The sequence below is a fragment of the Portunus trituberculatus genome, chromosome 37 (assembly GCF_017591435.1).
Source record: "Portunus trituberculatus isolate SZX2019 chromosome 37, ASM1759143v1, whole genome shotgun sequence".
NCBI classification, from domain to species: Eukaryota; Metazoa; Arthropoda; class Malacostraca; order Decapoda; family Portunidae; genus Portunus; species Portunus trituberculatus.
The window spans coordinates 23,482,222-23,503,407 of record NC_059291.1 but is presented as its reverse complement, the minus strand read 5'-3'; the positions used below and the strand labels follow the sequence as shown (position 1 = coordinate 23,503,407).

The 21,186-nt window shown below is 40.5% G+C and overlaps 2 protein-coding genes across 2 annotated transcripts in view; both read right to left on the bottom strand.

Moving 5' to 3' along the window:
• Positions 1–2,393, bottom strand: part of LOC123514026 (daxx-like protein) — a 95,866-nt gene extending 93,473 nt beyond the window's left edge. Inside the window, exon 1 of the mRNA XM_045271592.1 lies at positions 1,825–2,393. The gene's annotated coding sequence lies outside the window, so the exon portion shown is untranslated. The remainder of the gene's footprint in view (positions 1–1,824) is intronic.
• A 10,258-nt stretch (positions 2,394–12,651) lies between these two features.
• LOC123514161 (zinc finger protein 585B-like) lies at positions 12,652–20,815 on the bottom strand. Its single transcript, XM_045271810.1, has 5 exons — positions 19,405–20,815; positions 19,019–19,254; positions 18,415–18,593; positions 18,189–18,258; positions 12,652–12,750 (listed from the first exon to the last, which is right to left on the bottom strand). Exons 1-5 carry the CDS (start codon positions 20,813–20,815, stop codon positions 12,652–12,654), a joined length of 1,995 nt encoding a protein of 664 aa, XP_045127745.1.
• Between the last annotated feature and the right edge of the window lie 371 nt (positions 20,816–21,186).

The following is a 21,186-nucleotide window of genomic DNA, read 5'->3' as shown; positions in this document are numbered from 1 at the left end:
TACCCCTTACCCACAATGCAGCGTCAGGAAGGGTAAGAATAAATGCATGGTTTATTGACTTAGTTTATTAGGTTTAATTTGTGTTATATATGTGGAGCAGACAATTTTTAATTAATATTAGTATGTTTCTATGAGGTAGTGTCGATAGGAACTGGTACCTCACAGGGAGACACTATATGTGACTTACATTCAATACATTTACCAAAAAGGAACTACATCAGACAATTTTCGATCATTATGGCAGTGAACTAATGTTGCTTCCAGCTAGTTGCAACTTGTAACTAGTGATAGTGATAAATAAGTCACTGTGTGTGTGAATAACATATAAAATAATAAATCGGAGCAAATATTATAGGTTTGCAAGGTTGTGTGGCAACTGTAACCCAAGAGAGCTTTCTTTCAAGTTATATAACTCCAAGAGTTTCCTTGTTAACGTTGTTAACGTGTCCTGGTTCTAGTGAAGGACACATCCAGCCTAGCACATGCAGACCATATTGTATACTATAAACAAATTTGCAGTTATTCAAAGCTGAAGTATTTTGAGAAACCTGCCACGTACCCCCAAAATTCCTATCAAGTACCCCTGGGGGTACGCGTACCCCAGGTTGAGAACCCCTGAGTCCTAGAACCTGGGTATCATGGTGACATGTTGGTAACTTTAAACCACTCGACAAATGACAGCTTCGAAGGGGTATGTGGTGGGATTCGAACCTACGCGTTGACGTTTGCCCGATCCCACGCTCACCACCTTATCTACTACGCCACCGCATCCCTACCTATTACTACTGCTACTACTACTACTACTACTACTACTACTACTACTACTACTACTACTACTACTACTACTACTACTACTACTATCATTACAGTGAGGATCGCTAAGCGAAGGCGATTAGCATTCGAACACAAACGGTGATGAAAGCGGCTACATGTGGTTGTGGTGAGCTTACGAGCGAAAAGTATGACTAAAGAAATAAATAGATGAAAAGAAACAAAACACACAACAAACACTTAACTCTCGGGAGAAAACAACCTCAATTTCACACACACACACACACACACACACACACACACACACACACACACACACACACACACACACACACACACACACACACACACACAACAACAACAACAACAACAACAATAACAACAATAACAAACACCTTTCGGGAGGAAAAAAAAAAAAAAACAATTCCATACACATTACATATATATATATATATATATATATATATATATATATATATATATATATATATATATATATATATATATATATATATATATATATATATATATATATATATATATATATATATATATATATATATATATATATATATATATATATATATATATATATATATATATATATATATATATATATATATATATATATATATATATATATATATATATATATATATATATATATATATATATATATATATATACACACACACACACACACACACACACACACACACACACACACACACATATAAAACATCCATTATTTCTCCCAGGATACTTTCCAGGCAAAACTTTCTGTATGACACAACGAACACACGCAATGAACAGAACAGTGCCTTCTATAGACCTCACAAGTGCCATCACTACACACAAGCCCGCACATCTGAGGGCGAGACGACCACGATTCCTTCAAGGACCAATTAATATCCTGTCCTTGAGCAGCGCCGTTTACCGCTACACAGCACTCGGCGAGGCAGTGCTGTATCTCGGCCCACATGCTGGAAGCACATCCTTAAACATCCTATCAGCTCTTCCCACTAACAGAATTACGTTAGCATTGCATCTTACCTTATTTTGTTTTTTCCAGTAGTGCTGACAATATCTTCAATATCTGAAGGAGTCTTGAAATTCACATTAGCAGCCACTGGTGCATGTGTTGTGCATGTGCGAGGGATGAGAGATACAAGGAAGGTTAAGGGACGAGGCGCGGCCAGCACGTGGAGGTACGGAGGTGCAGCCAGCGTGCACACCCACACCCGACCAGAGTGTGAAAGTCACTGGCACCGCCGCCACCGCGTCCTTCACCAGTGCACAACTGCTTCGCCTCCAACTTCCAACCTCTCCCTCCCGCCTCCTTCTCGCAGTCTCGTCTTATCTCATCCTATGACAAGTCAAGTTCACTTTTTCTTTTGTGCTCGTGTGCATCATAACTGATTTCTTTCGGCCACCGCGGCGATATGTTTGTTGCGCGAGTGCAAGCCATTTTGGCGGTGGTGTTGGTGGCGGACGACCTACCAGGTGGCCTGCGAGGGAGCCCGCCAGTGGCTCCCATGTGGTATGTTGTACGGCTGGCACTCCCCCCACAGTTTTTAGACTCATTAGTAAGCACAGGGTGCATTAAGGACGCGAAGTGTTTCTTTCCACCCTGAGTCGCCGCTGAAGGGCGCTGATCGCAGGACACCTATAGGCAGAGGGGGTGGGAGGAGGCTATAAGGTGCTGTGACGGCAGAGGCGCCACCTGCAGTTTGGGTATTGTTCAGGATGGGTGTCTCGTTAGCGGGTCATGCTCAGAGGTGGCATCGTTGCCCACACACCCACCCACGCTTTCTTTCCCCTCCCGAGACTGCTCAGTAACATTCTCCTCTTACCTTTCCTCCCTTAATGATGCACCTCATCTTCTACGTCACATTGCCTGGGATGCAGCCTTGTAGGAACTCATTCCTTAGGTCTCCTTAGTAGCAACCTTAGTCCTGCACCAGATGCAGTAGGACGGGCCCTCGACGTATCTTGCACTTCAGAAGACCAGCACGTGACAGTCTACGGCGCGTCACAGCTTACCACACATTAACACTTTCCATCCGGACTCTGATGGAACTATCTGCGTCCTCCTCCGCCCGCTAAATAACCGAGTCGGCGGCGTCAACAGGTGGCCAAAGAGTTCTGCTCTACTTACTGTAAGATACATTACTTATTATCTTACCATCTATCTAAAATAATCAGCGAAATATGCAAGGAAGTAGATCATCAGGTGACAACAATTTTATCACTAGCTGTACAGCGCTTCTCACCACTCACAGAAACAAACACCAACATAATTACGTTCGAAAGATTTTTTCTGTTCACATCGCCTAAGTAGAATGAACTTAAACGGATCGGGCAGCAAATCACGCCCAGGACAGCAGTTGGTTGAACTCGGAGAATGCCGTCCCTGAGAGTTGAGTCATCCTCGTTATCCAGAATTCGGGCCCCGGATATTGCGTTTATTTAATGGATTCACACACAGGTATAATGGAGTGGAGAGAATTACATTACACACACGAATGAACTCTCCCACTATAATATTCTCTGAGCATTTAACGATATTCAGAGCTCAAATAAGAAGGATAAGTGTGCTATACATCCTTACAGTTCCACCCAACAAGATAACTATAATAAAATGAGGCACGTTACCTTTTTATTGGTGAATGGACTGCAAGAGGTGTTTCGGCATTCGCTCTCCAGACCAGCAGAGCGTCAGTTATAGGTTTTTGTGCCGGTGACATTATTTGTACGATGCAGTGTGGTAATAGTGTGCTGGATGTCTGTTCTTGAAAGGTGTCAGTCAGTTGATGCCTGTGATCTCCTGTTGCTGTCAATCTCAGGAGAGAGAGAGAGAGAGAGAGAGAGAGAGAGAGAGAGAGAGAGAGAGAGAGAGAGAGAGAGAGAGAGAGAGAGAGAGAGAGAGAGAGAGAGAGAGAGAGCGCTGAACTGGAGGATCGCGAAACTCACTGAAATGAAGAAAAAATCTCCGGGACCTTAAGAAGCTGATCACCCACGCCCCACCACTGTACACCCTTGTCTCAAAATACATACTTTTAAATTGATGGTTGTGTTGCAGTTTCAGTGATTGATGCTTTTATAAAGACAAAAGCATTGCAAACACACTTTATTGAAAAGGACAAGTAAGAGACAAGAAATAAAAAAATAACATTTCATGCCTGGCTCCAACCTCTGGTGTTGTGTTCAGCGGCATGCTAACTGAAATACATGATAAATAATGACAGGTATATCTAACCGTAATAGAAAAACGTCAGAAAGAGTAGTGATTGTAGAAAGAAGTATGGTGTAATGTGGCACTGGTAGGGAAATATGGGAGTTGAGTAGCTGCCAGACATTGATTATCTTTGGTATCTACATACATAGCTGCTCCACCATCAGCGGCACAGGAACCTACTCCCTCCGGCAACCCACTCTCCCCGCCAATGTCCGACACCACAACAAGCTGCTCCCATACGTTCCCGGACAGACAGATACAAAAACAGTGCAGTCAATACCCACAATAGTCAAAATACTCAACTCGTGAACACTGGCTGTACTTGTGATCAATTTTAAGTATGTAATTTTAAGTATTTAATATTAAGAACATAAGAACATAAGAAAGGATGGAAGCTGCAAGAGTCCGCCAGGCCTACACGAGGCAGTCCCAGTGTGCTTAATCTACCTAATTCCATCTATCTTCCCCATCCATGAATTCATCTAACTTTCTTGTAAAGCTCCCTATTGACTCACCCCTGACTACATGCCCACTGAGACTGTTGGTGCCCACTGAGACTGTTGATGCCCACTGAAACTGTTAGGATATTTCCCCCTGTAAAATGTAGATTTTCAGCTCCCGAGTTGCTTATGCCTGAATAAACCATTTATTATTATTATTATTATTATTATTATTATTATTATTATTATTATTATTACTATTGTTATTATTATTATTATCGTCATCATTATTATTATTATTATCATTATTGTTATTATTATTATTATTATTATTATTATTATTATTATTATTATTATGTAAGTACAAAGAGTAAACAGAGTTTCCAGATGTCAATTATCATTAGTACCAATATATGTATTGTACGCATGTACAGTACCAATGATAATTATTAAACATATACCAAGTGTACTTCTTTACCCGTCAATGCTCCATTATACGATATCTTTGTACAGTCAACACGATTTCTGTTGTTTTGTTTTACGGGTCGATCTAGGCTACCTGATATTTAGTTTCATGTATTTCACTTAGCAATGCTACTGAACACTGCTGTACCAGCGACTGGAGCCTCGCATCACTCACGAGCATTACGTAGACAGATGAGAAATAACATCCCAAGCAATGTTACCAGCACCAGCCAGACCCAAGTAAATTATGATACACAGATTTTCTCTCGAAATTTTAATATCAAGAAAGCTGAGAAAGAAAGTTCTGTCCAGAGATTTACCGTCGTAGTGTCATCAACTCTTTTGTCAAGCGAGACTTCATCCATTGGTCATTATCGTCCACCATCAACAGAGAACTCAAAAGAGGATACAGTAAAGAAAAAATTGATGAAGTAACACGACCACATATGAATAAAAACTTCCATTGAAAGAAAAACTAAATTCCTCATCTCAAGAAATATGCCTCTACTAGAAGAATTTCATGACCTCCGTCAACAGTGCTGAAGAAAAACCATTGGAAAAAATAATTCATACCAAGCACGTCGACTCTAACTTTCAAGATAAACTCATACTCTAATACAAAACTAAACGCACAACCAGCCTCGTACTAAAAAACAACTGCCATCCGCAGATAACAACGCTTCAAGAGATGAATATAGTGTATCAATACACATGCAACTACGGTGACTGCAGTCGCCGACCCTCTACGTATATTGGCTCAACCATCACAACCTTGTCCAAGCACATCACAGTTCACCTGCAAGACGGCGCCATCAAGAAACACCACGTCACCAACCACGCAGGTACTAGTTTCACCCGGAAGAAGGTAGAAGAGAACAGCCATCTTTCATAAAGAAACAAGCAAAGCTCGCCTACGAATGAAAAAAGTAGCCTACATTCACACCAGGACTCCCAGCATCAACATCCAACTTATTTCCAAGTCTTCCCTTCTATCCTCCAGAAGACAGAATGACGCGCGCTGATAGCCAGCCACGCACCACGCAAATATATTATACCAGCACCCTTAGCACCTCGCTTCACTTCTCTACTAAAGATCCTCTAAGAAGGCCGAAGGGAACCTAGAGAGAGAGAGAGAGAGAGAGAGAGAGAGAGAGAGAGAGAGAGAGAGAGAGAGAGAGAGAGAGAGAGAGAGAGAGATCTACTGATTAAGGAAAAGAATTTGGACATTAGAAATTTCTTTCAATTTCTTAAGGCCACGTCCCACACGGTACTATGTGAGGTAACCGTACCACGAATTAGCATGACTTACATAATTTTTTTTAAACTAATTATCGTATAATATCGTGTAAAAAAACCTATGGAGTCGTGAAATATTGTGGGACAATCAAGGGCGTTGCTATCGGAGTACGTTCCTGTGATTGTTGTTTGGTAATCATTGTATTTATTGCATGGTCGTTGTATTTGTCGCCTCCCAAAAATTGTATGACAATAGATATGGTAGCTCAATAACTGACTGAAAGCCAAACGATGATGGAATGATAACATAACGAACCTACCACGAAAATATCCATGATACACTGGGGTTAATCACAATTGCAAATCGAGTCTTGGACGAAAATAACACTATAAACACTATAAGTCAATAAAGTTTTGTAGGCCTCACCTGTGACCATGAAGCACAGTGTAATGGCCTCATGGAGGAGGAAGAAGACACCTATTGAAATAATCATTTACTCCCAGTGAGGTCTAATAGCACTAGTTCTCTTCCGGATCAATTCTGGTCTGGATCAGTTCTGGGAGTATTGTGAACCTTCCAGTAAAGCTAGTTGTGATCTCGCTAAACGTTTCCCTTTGTGTTTCACAACTCAATGTGACAGTCACAGCCTGCTCTCTAAAGACAACTCTCCTTCTCATGAAACTACATGCACTTAATACACACACCTCTTTCATTCAAAATAAAAAAAATGGTGAATCCTAATCCCCCTCAGACTTCCCTTCTAGGGAGGGTACCAATAATGTCCCCCGGTCGGACTGCTCTTCACGTAGCGACTCAAAATGTCTTGACACCTCCCTCAACTTTTTCTTCATTCAGTTCTGCAACATTTGTGGTCTTAGATCTAATTTTCAATCTGTAGAACATCACCTCTCCTCTATACTAAACCTCGTCTTCTTTTCTTCATCGAAGTACAGCTGTCTGAGGCAACTGACAGTAGCCCCTTTTCTGTTCCCTTCTACTTTCCTTATCCTCATTTCCGTTCCAAAGTTGGATGTTGCGTCTATGTGCGCAACTACTTGACTTGCTCTCGTGCCCACACTCTTGAATTTTCTGAGTTTTCCACCATCTGGCTTTGACTCAATAGTCATATCTGTGATATCTGTGCTGTCTATCTCTCCTTTCACTCCTCTGACTATAGTAAATTCTTTGACTATTTAACTTCCAAAGTCGAGCACATTCTACCCCTCTATCTATCATATTTATTATTATTGTTATTATTGTATAAAGGAGAAGGAGAAAGAGAATGAAGAGCAGGAAGAGGGAGAGGAGCTTCATCACCACCATTGTCAATTATAGTAGTAGTAGTAGTAGTAGTAGTAGTAGTAGTAGTAGTAGTAGTAGTAGTAGTAGTAGTAGTAGTAGTAGTAGTAGTAGTAGTAGTAGTAGTAGAGTAGTTGCAGAATCAGTAGTAGCAGTAGCAGCAATAATACTAGTAGAAGAAGCAGTAGAAGGAGAAGGCAAGATCAATAACAGCAACTGCAGTAGCATTCAAATAAAAAAAAATGGTGACTCCAAATCCAGCCTCGGAGTCCCGTTCTGAGGAAGGGACCAGAAATGTCCCCAGGTCAGACTGCACTCTCAGTGCCGACCCAAAATGTCTTAACATCTTCCTCAATTTTTTCTTCTTTAACTTCTGCAACATTTGCGGTCTTAAATCTAACTTTCAGTCTGTAGAACATCACCTCTCCTCTACTAAACCTCATCTTCTTTTCCTCACCAAAACACAGCTGTCTGAGGTAACTGACAGGAGCCCCTTCTCTGTTCCCTCCTACTTTCTCTATCCTCATTTTTGTTTAACAGTTGGATGTTACTGCTATGTGCGCAACGACTTAACTTTCTTTCGTGCCCACGCTCTTGAATCTTCCAAGTTTTCCATCATCTGGCTTCGACTCAATAGTCACTCCCTAACTAAAGTTATCTGTACTGTCTTTCTCTCCCCTAACTCCTCTGACTATAGTAAATTCTTCGACTATTTAACTTCCAAAGTGGAGCACAATCTGTCCCTCTATCCTTTCGCGGAGATCTCCATCCTTGGAGATTTCAATGTTCACCACCAGTTTTTGGCTTTCTTCTCTCTTCACTGACCATCCTGGTGAACTAGCCTTCAACTTTGCTATCCTCCATGACCTAGAGCAACTGGTGCAACACCATACTCGTATCCCTGACCGTCTTGGAGATATACCCAACATTTTTTACCTTCTTTTCTCTCTAATCCTTCTGCTTATGCTGTTACCTTATCTCCTTATCTTCTCTATTGAGCTGCTCCAATCACAACTTCATATCTGTATCTTCTATTTCTCCAATTCTTTCTTCTTCAGGATCCCCCCAAGGCGGAGGTGCCTCTGGCGCTTTGCCTCTGCCAGTTGGGGGGACCTGACGAGATATTATGCTGATTTTCCCTGGAATGATTACTGTATCCATGTCAGACCCATCTCTTTGTGCTGAACGCATAACAGAGGTGATAGTGTCTGGCATGGAGGCGTGCATTCCTCACTCTTCTTTTTCAACCTAAACCTTCTAAACCTTGGTTTAACACAGCCTGTTCTCGTGCTATACATGATAGAGAGGTTGCCCACAAAAGGTACTTGAGCCTTCCATCTCCTGAATCTCATGCACTTTATATTTCTGCCCGGAATCATGCCAAGTCTGTTCTTCAACTTGCCAAACACTCCTTCATAAATAGAAAATGTCAAAATCTTTCAAACTCAAACTTCCATCAAGACTTCTGGCATCTGGCCAAAAAACATCTCCAATAATTTTACTTCTTCATCTTTCTCTGAAGCTGAATTCTTCTCTCATACCTTTGCTAACAACTCCACCTTGGATGATTCTGGGCTTCTCCCTCCCTCTCCTCCTCCCTCTGACTCTTTCATGCTTACAATTAAAGTTTTTCGTAATGATGTTTTCCATGCCCTCACTTGCCTAAACCCTCGGAAGTTTTATGAACCTGATGCGGTCGCTCCTATTATTCTCAGAAAACTGTGCTTCTGAGCTTGCACCTTGCCTGGCCACTCTTTCAACTATCGACTTCTACCTTTCTTTCATGCTGGGAGTTTGCCTACATTCAGCCATTTCCTAAGAAAGGTGACCGTTCTAATCTCTCAAACTACCGCCCTATAGCTTTAATTTCTTGCTTGTCTAAAATTTCTGAATCTATCCTCAATAGGAAGATACTCAAACATCTGTCACTTCACAGTCTTCTATCTGATCGCCAGTATGGCTTCCGTCAAGGTCGTTCTACTGGTGATCTTCTGGCTTTCCTTACTGGGTCTTGATCATTCTCTTTCAGAAATTTCGGTGAATCTTTTGTTATAGCGTTAGACATATCAAAAGTTTTTGATAGAGTCTGGCACAAAGCTTTGATTTCAAAACTGCCCTTCTACGGTTTCTATCATTCTCTCTGCAACTTTCTCTCAAGTTTCCTTTCCGACCATTCTATTGCTGCTGTGATAGACGGCCACTTTTCTTCTCCTAAATTTATTAATAGTGGTATTCCTCGGGGTTCTGTCCTGTCACCCACTCTCTTTCTATTGTTTATTAATGATCTTCTTAACCAAACTTCTTGCCCTATCCACTCCTACGCTGATGATACCACCCTACATCTTTCCACGTCCTTTCAAAGACGACCAACCCTTCAGGAAGTCAACAGTTATTTATAGTGGTACCCATATAAAGGCCCACATCACCCCCGAAGCTCATCTTGAGTGTAACCACCTAGAACATGGGTATCATGGTGACATGTAGGTAACTTTAAACCACTCGACAAATGGCAAAGTGTTTTAAGGCTGTACGTGGTGGGATTTGAACCTACGCGTGGACGTCTGCCCGATCCCACGCTCACCACCTTATCCACTACGCCACCGCCTGATTAGGCAAGATTTGCTGGTCGACGGAAGTACAACCGAGGAAGGATGCTGAATGGAGACAACGCTCCTCTCTCCGAGGACAGTGACGCAGAACAAGAAAACAACAGAAACCATAGGCGCAGAATTGATGGGCCTTGGGTGTTTGGTCTTAAACAAGGCTCAGACTGTCGGTACTTTTGGGTAGAATGGCGTGACCGCAACACTCTTATCCCTATTATTGAAAGGGAGTGTGCACATGGTTCGGTGATTTATTCAGATGAGTGGCCTGCTTATAGCAACCTAAATACCATGGGGTACCAGCATTTTTACAGTGAACCACCAGCAACATTTTGAGGATCCAATGACAGGAGCACACACAGGCAATTGAGCGATCGTGGTTGGACGCTAAAACGGTGATTCTGAAGAGAATTTTTACCTTTCTTCCTTATCTATTTAAGTCATTCCTAGGATATGTACAAATTAAGTGTTTATCGCTAATATAAATGTATGGAAATGTGTGATGTCCATGAGGGAGGATAATGCAGCGGTAGACCTCACGCTATAGTACTAACGGGAGGTAGATCTCACGCTAGTGTGGTGGACCTCACACTAAAGTAGCACCTAATTTTTTCCTCTAAAATTTGCATGGGCTTATTTTTTATTGTACGTACCTATTATGAAAAATCACTTACAGTCATCATTATTTTCACAGAGAGAGAGAGAGAGAGAGAGAGAGAGAGAGAAATGCTTTTGAGTTAGGGGTACGATTCACTAAACAGTTACGTATTTCGTAAATCCTTAAGAAATCTGTATCTATGCTATGAGCTATTCACTATACATTTACGGACTTCATATGTACACCTCAAAAGTTAAGTACTCTCTCGGGGCCCCATAAGGTTTCGTAACCCGGACCTATGAGCACCTATTCTCCACTACACAACACCCTGGTTACACCCAAGGTAAACACTGACGATGGCAGAAGTTTAGGAGAAGCAGATTGAAATAAAGTTCTCTGGGTGCCTCCTCCCTTTCCTCATCCTCGAAAAAAATTCTTATCTGGAGCCTTGGTACCCTCACTCTTCCATAGTTTCTCTGTCCCTTCACACATCCAAACAATGATTCAAAGCCAGCTGCCTAGTGCAGGGCACGACCCTATTCACCTCACTCCTCCAATCACTGTACCACAACCACTTCCACATCTACACCGACGGCTCACACCTCACTAACCGTCCATCCGTCGGTGCAGCCATCTATATCCCCTCCAGGTCCCTTGCCACTGCTTGAAGGTTACTGGCCACTGCCTCCATCACCACAGCAGCAGTGCTTCCATGAGTTGATGAAATCTTACCCTATATTTTTGTCGATTTTACCCTAGATTCGAGTGTTTTACCCTAGATTGTCGAAGTTGCCCATTATTTGTTGATTTTCATACATAAGTTTAAATATTGGCCCCCCCCACCCCCAAACACACACACAGGAATACACACTACAGCCACTACTGCGGCTGCTCTATGTGGACTCGTCATCGCAAGTGACTGACTCTGTGTGTGAACTGTTATCTAACCGCCCGAAGGTCCAAAACGTGTACGCGTAGTAGACGGGTGAGTGGAGACTGGGGAGAAAGGGGATGGGGTGGGGGGGGTGAAAAGATGATACAAGTCACGGGGATGATTGTGTACATGAATCAAACATGAAAGAGAACCAGCCTGCCACCAGATTGGCACCATTCCAAGCACACCTATCCATAGGACAGCAGATTACCCTAAAATTACCCTAGTTTATGTATTACCCTAAACACTACCCTAAGAAGAGTCCAATTACCCTAGTTTAGGGTATTTTACCCTAAAATGGAAGCACTGCACAGCAGAACTGTTAACCATCAATGGGTGCACTACCTTTGCTGCCCTTTGCTCAATAACCCTCTTTTCAGACTCTCTCTCTCTCTCTGCCCTCCAAGCCATTAAATCCCACCACCCACACTCCCACCACAACCTCACCCTTATCATTCATCATCTCATCCTCCACCTGACCTCCCTGGGACACACCATCCACCTTCAGTGGGTGCCCTCCCACGTCAGTGTCATGGGAAACAGTGGCTGACAGGGAAATAGCCACCCCTCCCCTATTCACTTAGCTACTGACCAGATAGACTTCCTAACTGACCTCAAGACAGCCTGCAGGTGACACTTGGGACATAACACCGACTGATTTTTTACAGCACACCTAACTGGGACTCATAAGACAGGACACAAGACACCACTGGTGGACCTACTCCCCCAACTGAGCACTGGACACAGCCATCACCAGAATGAGAATTGGCCATACCTGCCTCAATGCCCACCTGCACAGGCTGGGTATGACCGACTCTCTCCACTGCTCCTGGTGCCCTACACAGCCTGACACCCCAGAACACCTGCTACTGCACTGCCCTCGTCACCATTCACACCGTGTGGCCATCCTCCACTCACTGTCTGCTATTCAACCACACAGACCAATACTGACTGACCTCCTAGGTGGCTGCACAAATACCACACAGGCTTTCAAGACCCTCAACCTCACCAGGACCTTCCTACAGAAAACCAAATCAACTCCACCGCATACTGCACCTTTGGGGCACTAGAGGCTATGACACACAGCCTGCACAGCCCCAACAAACCCCCAAGAAGAATCAAATAAAGAACCAGAGGTGACTATGTAGTGGATCATCTCAGTCACCTATTGCATGCATTCCATGTGTTCTATTGTGCCTGTCACACGTTCTCACCACACTTCTAAGACAGACTATTATAAACTCGTTTTCTTTCTCTTACATTCTATTTCTATATATATATTACAGTATACATTCACTCATATATGCTGTACACACATGCACTTCCTTATATTTCACTTCTTTCCACACTGACGATTCACATATAAACACATGATACAAGAACACCTTCACATATCATATCATATCATTCATCTCATCCTTATAACTATTGTAATCACATCACAGTTTTGAAATCTATAATAATCCGAATAATTACTATATTAGTCGAGATCACTCAGCCTTAGCCTAATTAGAACATCTCTTACTATAACTACAAGCATGGTGGCCTGAGAAGCACTGAAAGGCTCTCTATATATGAAAATATTAGTGTAATAGCACATGATAGTAGCAACTGAAAAGGAAGGGAGAGTGAAATATATAGGCTAATTATAAGTGGCATTATCATATGACAATGGCCTAAGGGGAGTAGGAGATATAGATATATGTACCAATACAGCGAATCTAGAAAGATGCTCAATGATAGTGCTAAGACTTTTTTGGTGACTTTTTGGCGATTATGCGTAGTGTAAAGCAATGATTGGGGAGGTGTTAGTGCCTGGCAGTGACGTACACAAAGGGAGAGAGAGAGAGAGAGAGAGAGAGAGAGAGAGAGAGAGAGAGCCTGACAGTGACAATACAATGTAAGAATGGTGTTCATTTCACTTGTATACATATAATAATGTTTGGCAGTGATTAATTCCCAGCTTTTAAAGTCAACATTAATAAAGTAATAAATATATGTTTCATAACTTGTAGATCATGTTTTCCATCATCAATAATGTTGATACACACAATAGGCCGCTTTGATACACACAGTGGTCCGAGTTGGTATAGATGAGCTGAGTTGACAATGAGTCGAGTTGGCAATGGGCTGGGATGAGTTGCTCTGTAACCCTCTTTTGGGCTCCACTGACACTGCTGTCTCTTGTATCATGTGATTATGATGCATTATTTGTTCCTACTAGCTGCTGATTGGTTAATTTCCCTCAAGAAAAAGTGCTGCTATTGTCTTAAGGAAAAATGTCAACCATGCACTAATGCCACCTAGTGGGAACTAATGCCAGAGAAGTGAAACTGTTGAAACGAAAGTATCTAAGATGGCAACCTTAGAAAACTTTTTTTTTATACCATGTGGGCTTTTTACAGGAATTTATGGGCTAAAGGGGATACTTTATGAGGTACCTCCTATTTCAAAGCCCACCCACTAGGAAATTGTTGCCCTGAGTGAGGAAGCCTAACCTAAACTCAGACCGTGGACAGGATTCGAACTCATGTGTTTGGAGATCCCTCAGACCCCAAAGCATGCATGGTTCCACTGTACCATGGTGGTTTTAGTGAATCACTTTAGGGGGAGTTCGTATAGACTCCTTGTCTTTGTATGTAATGCTACAGTAGGGAGTGTTAGTGAATCCAGCCAGAAGCTTTTTTCTGTTGCCCAGAGTGAAGAGGTAAAGTTTTTTTTTTAAGATTTGAGTAACAAAATCCTTAAAATACAGATTTTCCCAGTGGCCAGGAACGTACCCTACCTATCGAGCGAGGGAAGACGAGCTGCTGCTGACGCTGTTATTGTTTTGAACAGGGGGAGTGAGTGGTGCGTGTGTTGTCCATGAGAGGCGCTGGTGTATTCAAAAGCCTGTCGTTAAAGCAAGTTTGGTGTTCGTTAAACGAGCAGATGGTAGTGAAATGAAACCTACGTTGTAGCGAAATTTTGTTGTGTGAACCTTCGTTAAGCGGGGCTTGCCTGTATAGTGGAGACTCAATACTCAAACGTCTAAATAGTCAAACTTTTCAATAGTCAAACACAAAAGTTCAACTTAATACTTGAAAATATACTTATTAGTTGAACGTCTGTCCAAGCGGCTGTAAACAAAGAGTCTCTCCCTTCGCGCCGCCCCATGCGCACCACCAGTCCATCACAGCCAGTTAATCCTTTGCTGTCATAAGAATAACATTGTCCTGAGCATTCTCTCTGGAATTTTTTTTTTTTTTTTTTTTTTGCATTTAGAAGGTTACAATGGCACTGAAGAGGCTTGTTAGTGGTGAGAATAAGCCTACAAAAAAAAATATAGTGACAACCATCAAAAGGAAAAAGGAAATTATTGATAAATACGAGAAAAGAGGAAGAATAACCGATCTTGTAGCTGAATACTGTATGGCTAAATCTACTGTAGCCACAATACTGAAGAAGACAGAGCTCATTAAAAGAGCTGATGTGGCTATTGGTGTGAAAAGGCAATTTAAGCGACCTGCGGCAGTGGAAGAAATGAAAAAACTGTTGACTGGATAAACCAAAGGCAGATGGCTGGTGATTCTTTGTCAGAGGGCATAATTTGTGCAAAGGCTAGCCAAGCTGCTGCATCATGATCATATTTCTGGTATTACATTTGACTCCAATGATGATTTTAAAGCAAGTAAAGGGTGGTTTGCAAGTTTCAAGAAAAGAACTGGAATTCATTGTTGTGAGGCACGGTGAGCCCAAAAGTACTGACAGTTGCCGCTGAGTAATTTGTGCCTGAATTTAAGAAATTTGTGGATCCTGAGGAGCACTTGAGCCCACAACAGATCTTTAATTGTGATGAAACTGGCCTGTCTTGGAAAAAAAAACTACTAAACATGATCTATATAACAAAGGAAGAGAAGTGTTTGCCAGGAGACAAGTCCATGAAAGACAGGCTAACCCTGCTTCTGTGTGCCAATGCTAGCGGCGACTGCAAAATTAAACCGCTATTTTTTTCTAAACTTGTGTTTGGTAATGGCTGGAACGAATTACCTAATTTATAGGTATCAATAGTCAAACTTTTTAATACTTGAACAGCCATTTGGAACTAATCAAGTCTGAGTATTGAGTCTCCACTGTAAATATATACAGGCAACCCCCGCTTAACGAAGGTTCACACAACGAAATTTCGCTACAATGAAGGTTTCATTTTACTACTATCTGCTTGTTTAACGAACACCAAACTCGCTTTAACGAAGTTTTATCCAAGTAATTTTTTCCAAGTTTGAAAGCCCCGCCGTATCACACAAGCCAACAGGCTTTTGAATACACCAGGAGCTGCCAATACTAAGGCCTGCCTCAGAAGAAATCCTGGGACACCTGTAGAATCAAGATGAAGATCAAGATCAAGCCTCTCGTGGACAACACGCGCACCACTCATTCTCCTGTTCAAGACATTAACAGCATCAGCAACAGCTTGTCTTCCCTCGCTCAACTTACCACCAAAACGGCCTGCAATGTGGCCTAGCGTTCCTAAGAAGACCAGGAAGTCTCTTACTCTCAACGTGAAGCTGGATATTATTCACAGACACGAGAGGCGAGAAAACTATAGCAATGCTTGCCACCATCTACTGTCTCTACTATTTTTAAGTCAACAGACTCTATTAAGAAGGCTGGTGAGACCGTATCTTCCTTGCAAGCTAAAAGAACCACCTGAACTCGTGACTCTACAATGGATAAAATGGAAAGCCTTGTGGAAATGTGGTACATAAGTTTTGTATGTGATACAATGATGCGCCCTTTGTTTACATTCCACAGGTTGCCGGTTAGTGTCTTTCCTGTTTCACTCTCCCTCCCTTCATAAATTTAAGATCATCAACATTACAAAGTTACTTACATACATACATTAGTGTACATTATAATGACTTAAATTAAACTGCCTAAATGTTTAACTTCATAATTTTTACTTTCATTAAACCTTTCACTGTACTATGATGCACTCTCGCTTTGTTTACTCTCAATGGAAGTTTAAGTCAGGGGTTAAACTTGTTATAATCAGTTTACTTAACGAAGTGTTTTTTAGGAACGTAACCCCTTCGTTAAGCGGGGGTTGCCTGTATATATATATATATATATATATATATATATATATATATATATATATATATATATATATATATATATATATATATATATATATATATAAAATATATAAAATACATTGAAATTTTTATAAACTTGAGGTTTTTATAAGATCAGAACAAATTACCTGATTTATAAGTATAGATAGTCAAACTTCTTGATACTTCAGCAGCAATTTGGAATGAATTAAGTTTGAGTATTGAATCTCCATTGTATTTTCTTATTTTTACTGGAAAACAAAATGAGACCAAGAAATTCAATATATAATTGTACAAAGAACATTTAAATAGTATCAATGCTAATTGACAAAAGACAAATCAAGGTTTTCATGAAGCCACAGTGAAAAACAAGCCAGCTTGTCATAATCCAGCCCTGAATCATATTTTCCTAAAGTGCTGATTTCTTTTATACATTTATAGTATTTTGTATTCAAATTTGTCACATTTTATGTATATTTGTTAAAGTCTTCACAAGAAACAGAATACTTTTATCATCAACAGATAAAATCATAATAATCATGTTACAAAAAAGTAACACAAATTCTGATCCCTTATGGAGTGAAGCCATTGTGCATGTTAAATAATAATATATTCAAGAAGAATCTCTTACATGTAACTATGCCCTTCAACTGGACATGTTGAATGCAAAGATTGTTCAAGTAATCTCTTGTACATTTTACATTAATTTCTGACACCAGTGTATATCAAACTGGATCCAGTATGACCACATTTCTAAGTGAACCTGATGTGAATCACTCAACTGTCTGAATGAATGCATGGTTGGCATTGAAGAAAATAAAATAAAAAGTAAAAACAGCCTGTTTTTTTTTAATTTCTCATATAAAAAATTTATATCATATTGATAAAATAAGGTCTATACAGGTACATATAAATGAAAAAAAAAAGTGAAAATAGTCAAGCCTGGCCCATTCACTTTCTGTACAATACAACATAGGCATTGTCCAACTATACCAATCTGTATCAATGTAACCTAAACAAGTATTCGTCTTTCAGATAACACTTCAAACCTTTCATTTCATTTAGATTACTTTTCAATTGCTTATTTTGTTAGTGACTTATTTATAAATATGAGGAATAAACAAAAAACATCCTCTAAAAAACAATAGATTATAAAACCCAATCTACTAGGCTTTATTAGAAAACAAATTTTTCTAACCCTGAATGAATGCCATACACATACACCAAGGGTATCCATAATTTTGTAATACTACAATATAATTTTGGCATGTTGTCAGTAGTATCTAAGGATGTGTGATCTGCAAGATTCTCATCTGTAAAATGACTGCTCTAGTTATTCCTTATTCAAAATGCTACTTATACTGGTAACATCCATTTGAAATTAACTGGCAATATGGTTGATGTGAAATGCCAAATTAATTTAATATGTTAAATGATGGAAGACTTCAGAGTGCATTTTTACAGATTTTTGGTATGCATAATTTCAAGCACTATTGAATGTACATACATGCTTATTGAGGGCACACTTCAAATGAAATCTCTCTCCACATCCTGGACACACATAATTCTTGTCACCTCTATGTGTAAGCATGTGCTGATTCAGATTGCCTTTCTGATTGAATTTTTTTCCACAGATAAAGCATTCATGATTTCTAACACCACTGTGTATCATACAGTGTCTAGTGAGATTAGATCTAAAAGTAAATCTTTTCCCACACTGAGTGCACGCATACCTTTTCTCTTCTTTGTAGGCAGCAGCGCCTGCAATAAGGTGATTCATCTGCTCTCCTGTAGACTGTGAAACATTTGAGGCAGATTGTTCCTGCAGCTCCATGCTGCCCCCACTGTTGGCCAACGGTGCTGGATCAACTATGATGTATGCAGCTACATTACTGTTGCCAACCTGCTTACTCTGTGATGCCAAGTTCACACCCAAATTATCATGATGAGGAAGAGAAGAGTGGGTGTGTAGCTTTCCTGATTGTTGGTATCCGTCAACCCCAACACTAGCTTGTGCACACACATGAAGAGAGAGGCTACACTTCAAATAGAACTTTTCTCCACATCTCTGACACACATAATTTTGTCACCTCTGTGTGTTATCATGTGTTGAAGAAGATTACCTTTCTGAGTGAATCTTTTCCCACACCGTTCACATTCAAAATTTTTAATACCACTGTGTATCAAAAGGTGTCTGGTAAGGTTAGACTTATAAGTGAATACTTTGCCACACACTTCACATTCAAAAGTTCGAGCAGAACTGTGTCTAAGAGTATGTGCAGCGAGCTTGCTCTTGGTCAGAAAATGTTCTCCACATTCTGAACACTTAAAACTGACGCCTTCTTCAACAGAGGTTTCTGTGATAAGGTGATTCTCCTTGTCCTTCACATAGTCTGACTCAACTGAAGCAGATATTACCTGTATTTCTGAGTTGCTCCCACTACTGTCCATGTCTGCACACACTTCTGCATCCTCACTGCTGGCTACCTGATTGGTTTCCCCCTCTTCAACAGCACTGCTGGCAACCTGTGTTTTGTCAGCTGTCACAATCATTTCAGTCTCTTGGTATTCATCTTTTGTCATATTGTGAAAATGGCAATGTTTAACAAGGCTAGACAACAAAAAGAAATTTTTCCCACATTGTATACATTCATAATTACAGTCACCCCTATGAGTAAGCATATGTTGTTTGAGATTACCCTTCTGAAAAAATTTTTTCCCACATTCTGGACATTCATGATTTTTAACACCAGTGTGAATCTGCATGTGTCTGGTGAGGTTAGACTTGTGAGTGAATTTCTTGCTACATACTTGGCACTCAAAAGTTCCAATATCACACTGTCTGAGGGTGTGCTCAACAAGCTCACCCTTAGTCGGAAAAATGCTTCTACATCCTGGACACTGAAGCATTTCCTCCTCCTCCTCCTTTTGAATAGAGTTATCTGTATCATAATCCTGCATTGTATTCTGATCCTGCACTTCTATCTTCAGACTTGAGGCAAACTCATGGGCCACATCAGCAGGCCCAACTGTACCTTCATCACTATTAGGATGACTGGCACATGTTTTCTCCTTAGCAATGGTACATTTATCTAAGTGAACCTTGAGATAAGATTTTCGTGTATATTTTTTTCCACAGTGAGTGCAGGCAAACTTTTTGACATAAACATGTGAATGGATGTGTTTATCAAAAGAAGTTTTCAGGCCAAAAGTTTTAGTACATAACTTGCATTCATAATTTTTCTCGTCATTGTGTATTGACATGTGTTGAAGCATATGATTTTTCTGAAGGAATTTTTTTCCACACTCTTGACATTCATAATTTCTAACACCACTGTGTATCAGCATGTGCGTGGTAAGGCTAGATTCCTTAATGAATCTTTTTCCACAATCTTTACATTCATGATCTCCAATATTATACTCATCATCTTGAGCACACTCTTTACATCTGAAAGTCATAATACCAAGATAATTGGGACCATACCAAGCAAGGCTGCTTTTCATACTGAAGGCTTTCCCACAATCTGAACACTCAAAGTGACTCTCTTGTGATGTATGATTCCCCTGGTTTACTTCGGCTTGCCATTCACCTGAGGCATATGTCTCCTGGCCATCCAATCTATCCATACTGCTGTCAACCTCTGAAGCGTCCACCTCCATCTCACCAGTATCATTTTTTATACCTTTGAAAATACTTTTCTGATTTTCTTGAGACTGCTCTTCATCCATATCATTGATGATGCTTTCAACAGCATAGCTCACATGGGGATTAAAGTTTACGTCACCTGTATGTATATGGATGTGTTTAGTAATATCAGACTCCCAAGAAAGAATTTTTCCACACTTCTGGCATTCACAAAAGTTTTCATTTGTGTTTCTAACTCTATGAATCAGGGTGTGTCTCGTGAGACTAGACTCATCAGGAAATTGCTTTCCACATTCTTGGCACACAAAATGTCCAATATCACACTCTCTCAGGACATGTTCAACTACATCATTCTTCACTTGAAAATTGTTTTCATTTTCCTCATCCTCTTCATGAGCAGAGTGATCTATAATGGGGAGATCTTCCTGATGCTCCTCACCTTCCCATTCCCTTGAAGCAGACTCTTCCTGCTGTTCCAAGTCACTCATGGTATGTCTAAATAAGCAGCCTCTGCTACCCCAGCATCAAATGAATGGTAGAAGTTAACTTTCCAGCAAACATATGTGGAATGGTATGTCAAATGGGGCAATACCTTTGAAAAACAATATTTTTCCACACTTTATGCATTCAAAATGTCTGTCCCACCAAAGTGTGTATCAATGTGGCATCCAAATGTATATTTCTGAATATTTTTCTGACCTTCATGTATTTTATCAATGTGTGTAAGCTAAAATTCAAAGTGGTATTTCTAATACACTTCTTTTTAGTTATTAGGATTAAAAACTCCTGTCACCACTGAATATCAAGGCAATTGAGGTGAAGTAACATTTTCAAGTAGTCTTTTCTTTTTCAAAATGTT

What these genes read in the sequence shown, in the direction of transcription:
- LOC123514161 (XM_045271810.1), bottom strand. Translation starts at nt 20,815, where the DNA reads ATGAGTGACTTGGAACAGCAGGAAGAGTCTGCTTCAAGGGAATGGGAA. An exon ending in AAATCATGAATGTCCAGAAT is followed by an intron (nt 19,255 to 19,404) that starts GTGGGAAAAAAT and finishes ATATGACAAAAG; the next exon opens with ATGAATACCAAGAGACTGAA. An exon ending in AAACCTCTGTTGAAGAAGGC is followed by an intron (nt 18,594 to 19,018) that starts GTCAGTTTTAAG and finishes TTGGCATCACAG; the next exon opens with AGTAAGCAGGTTGGCAACAG.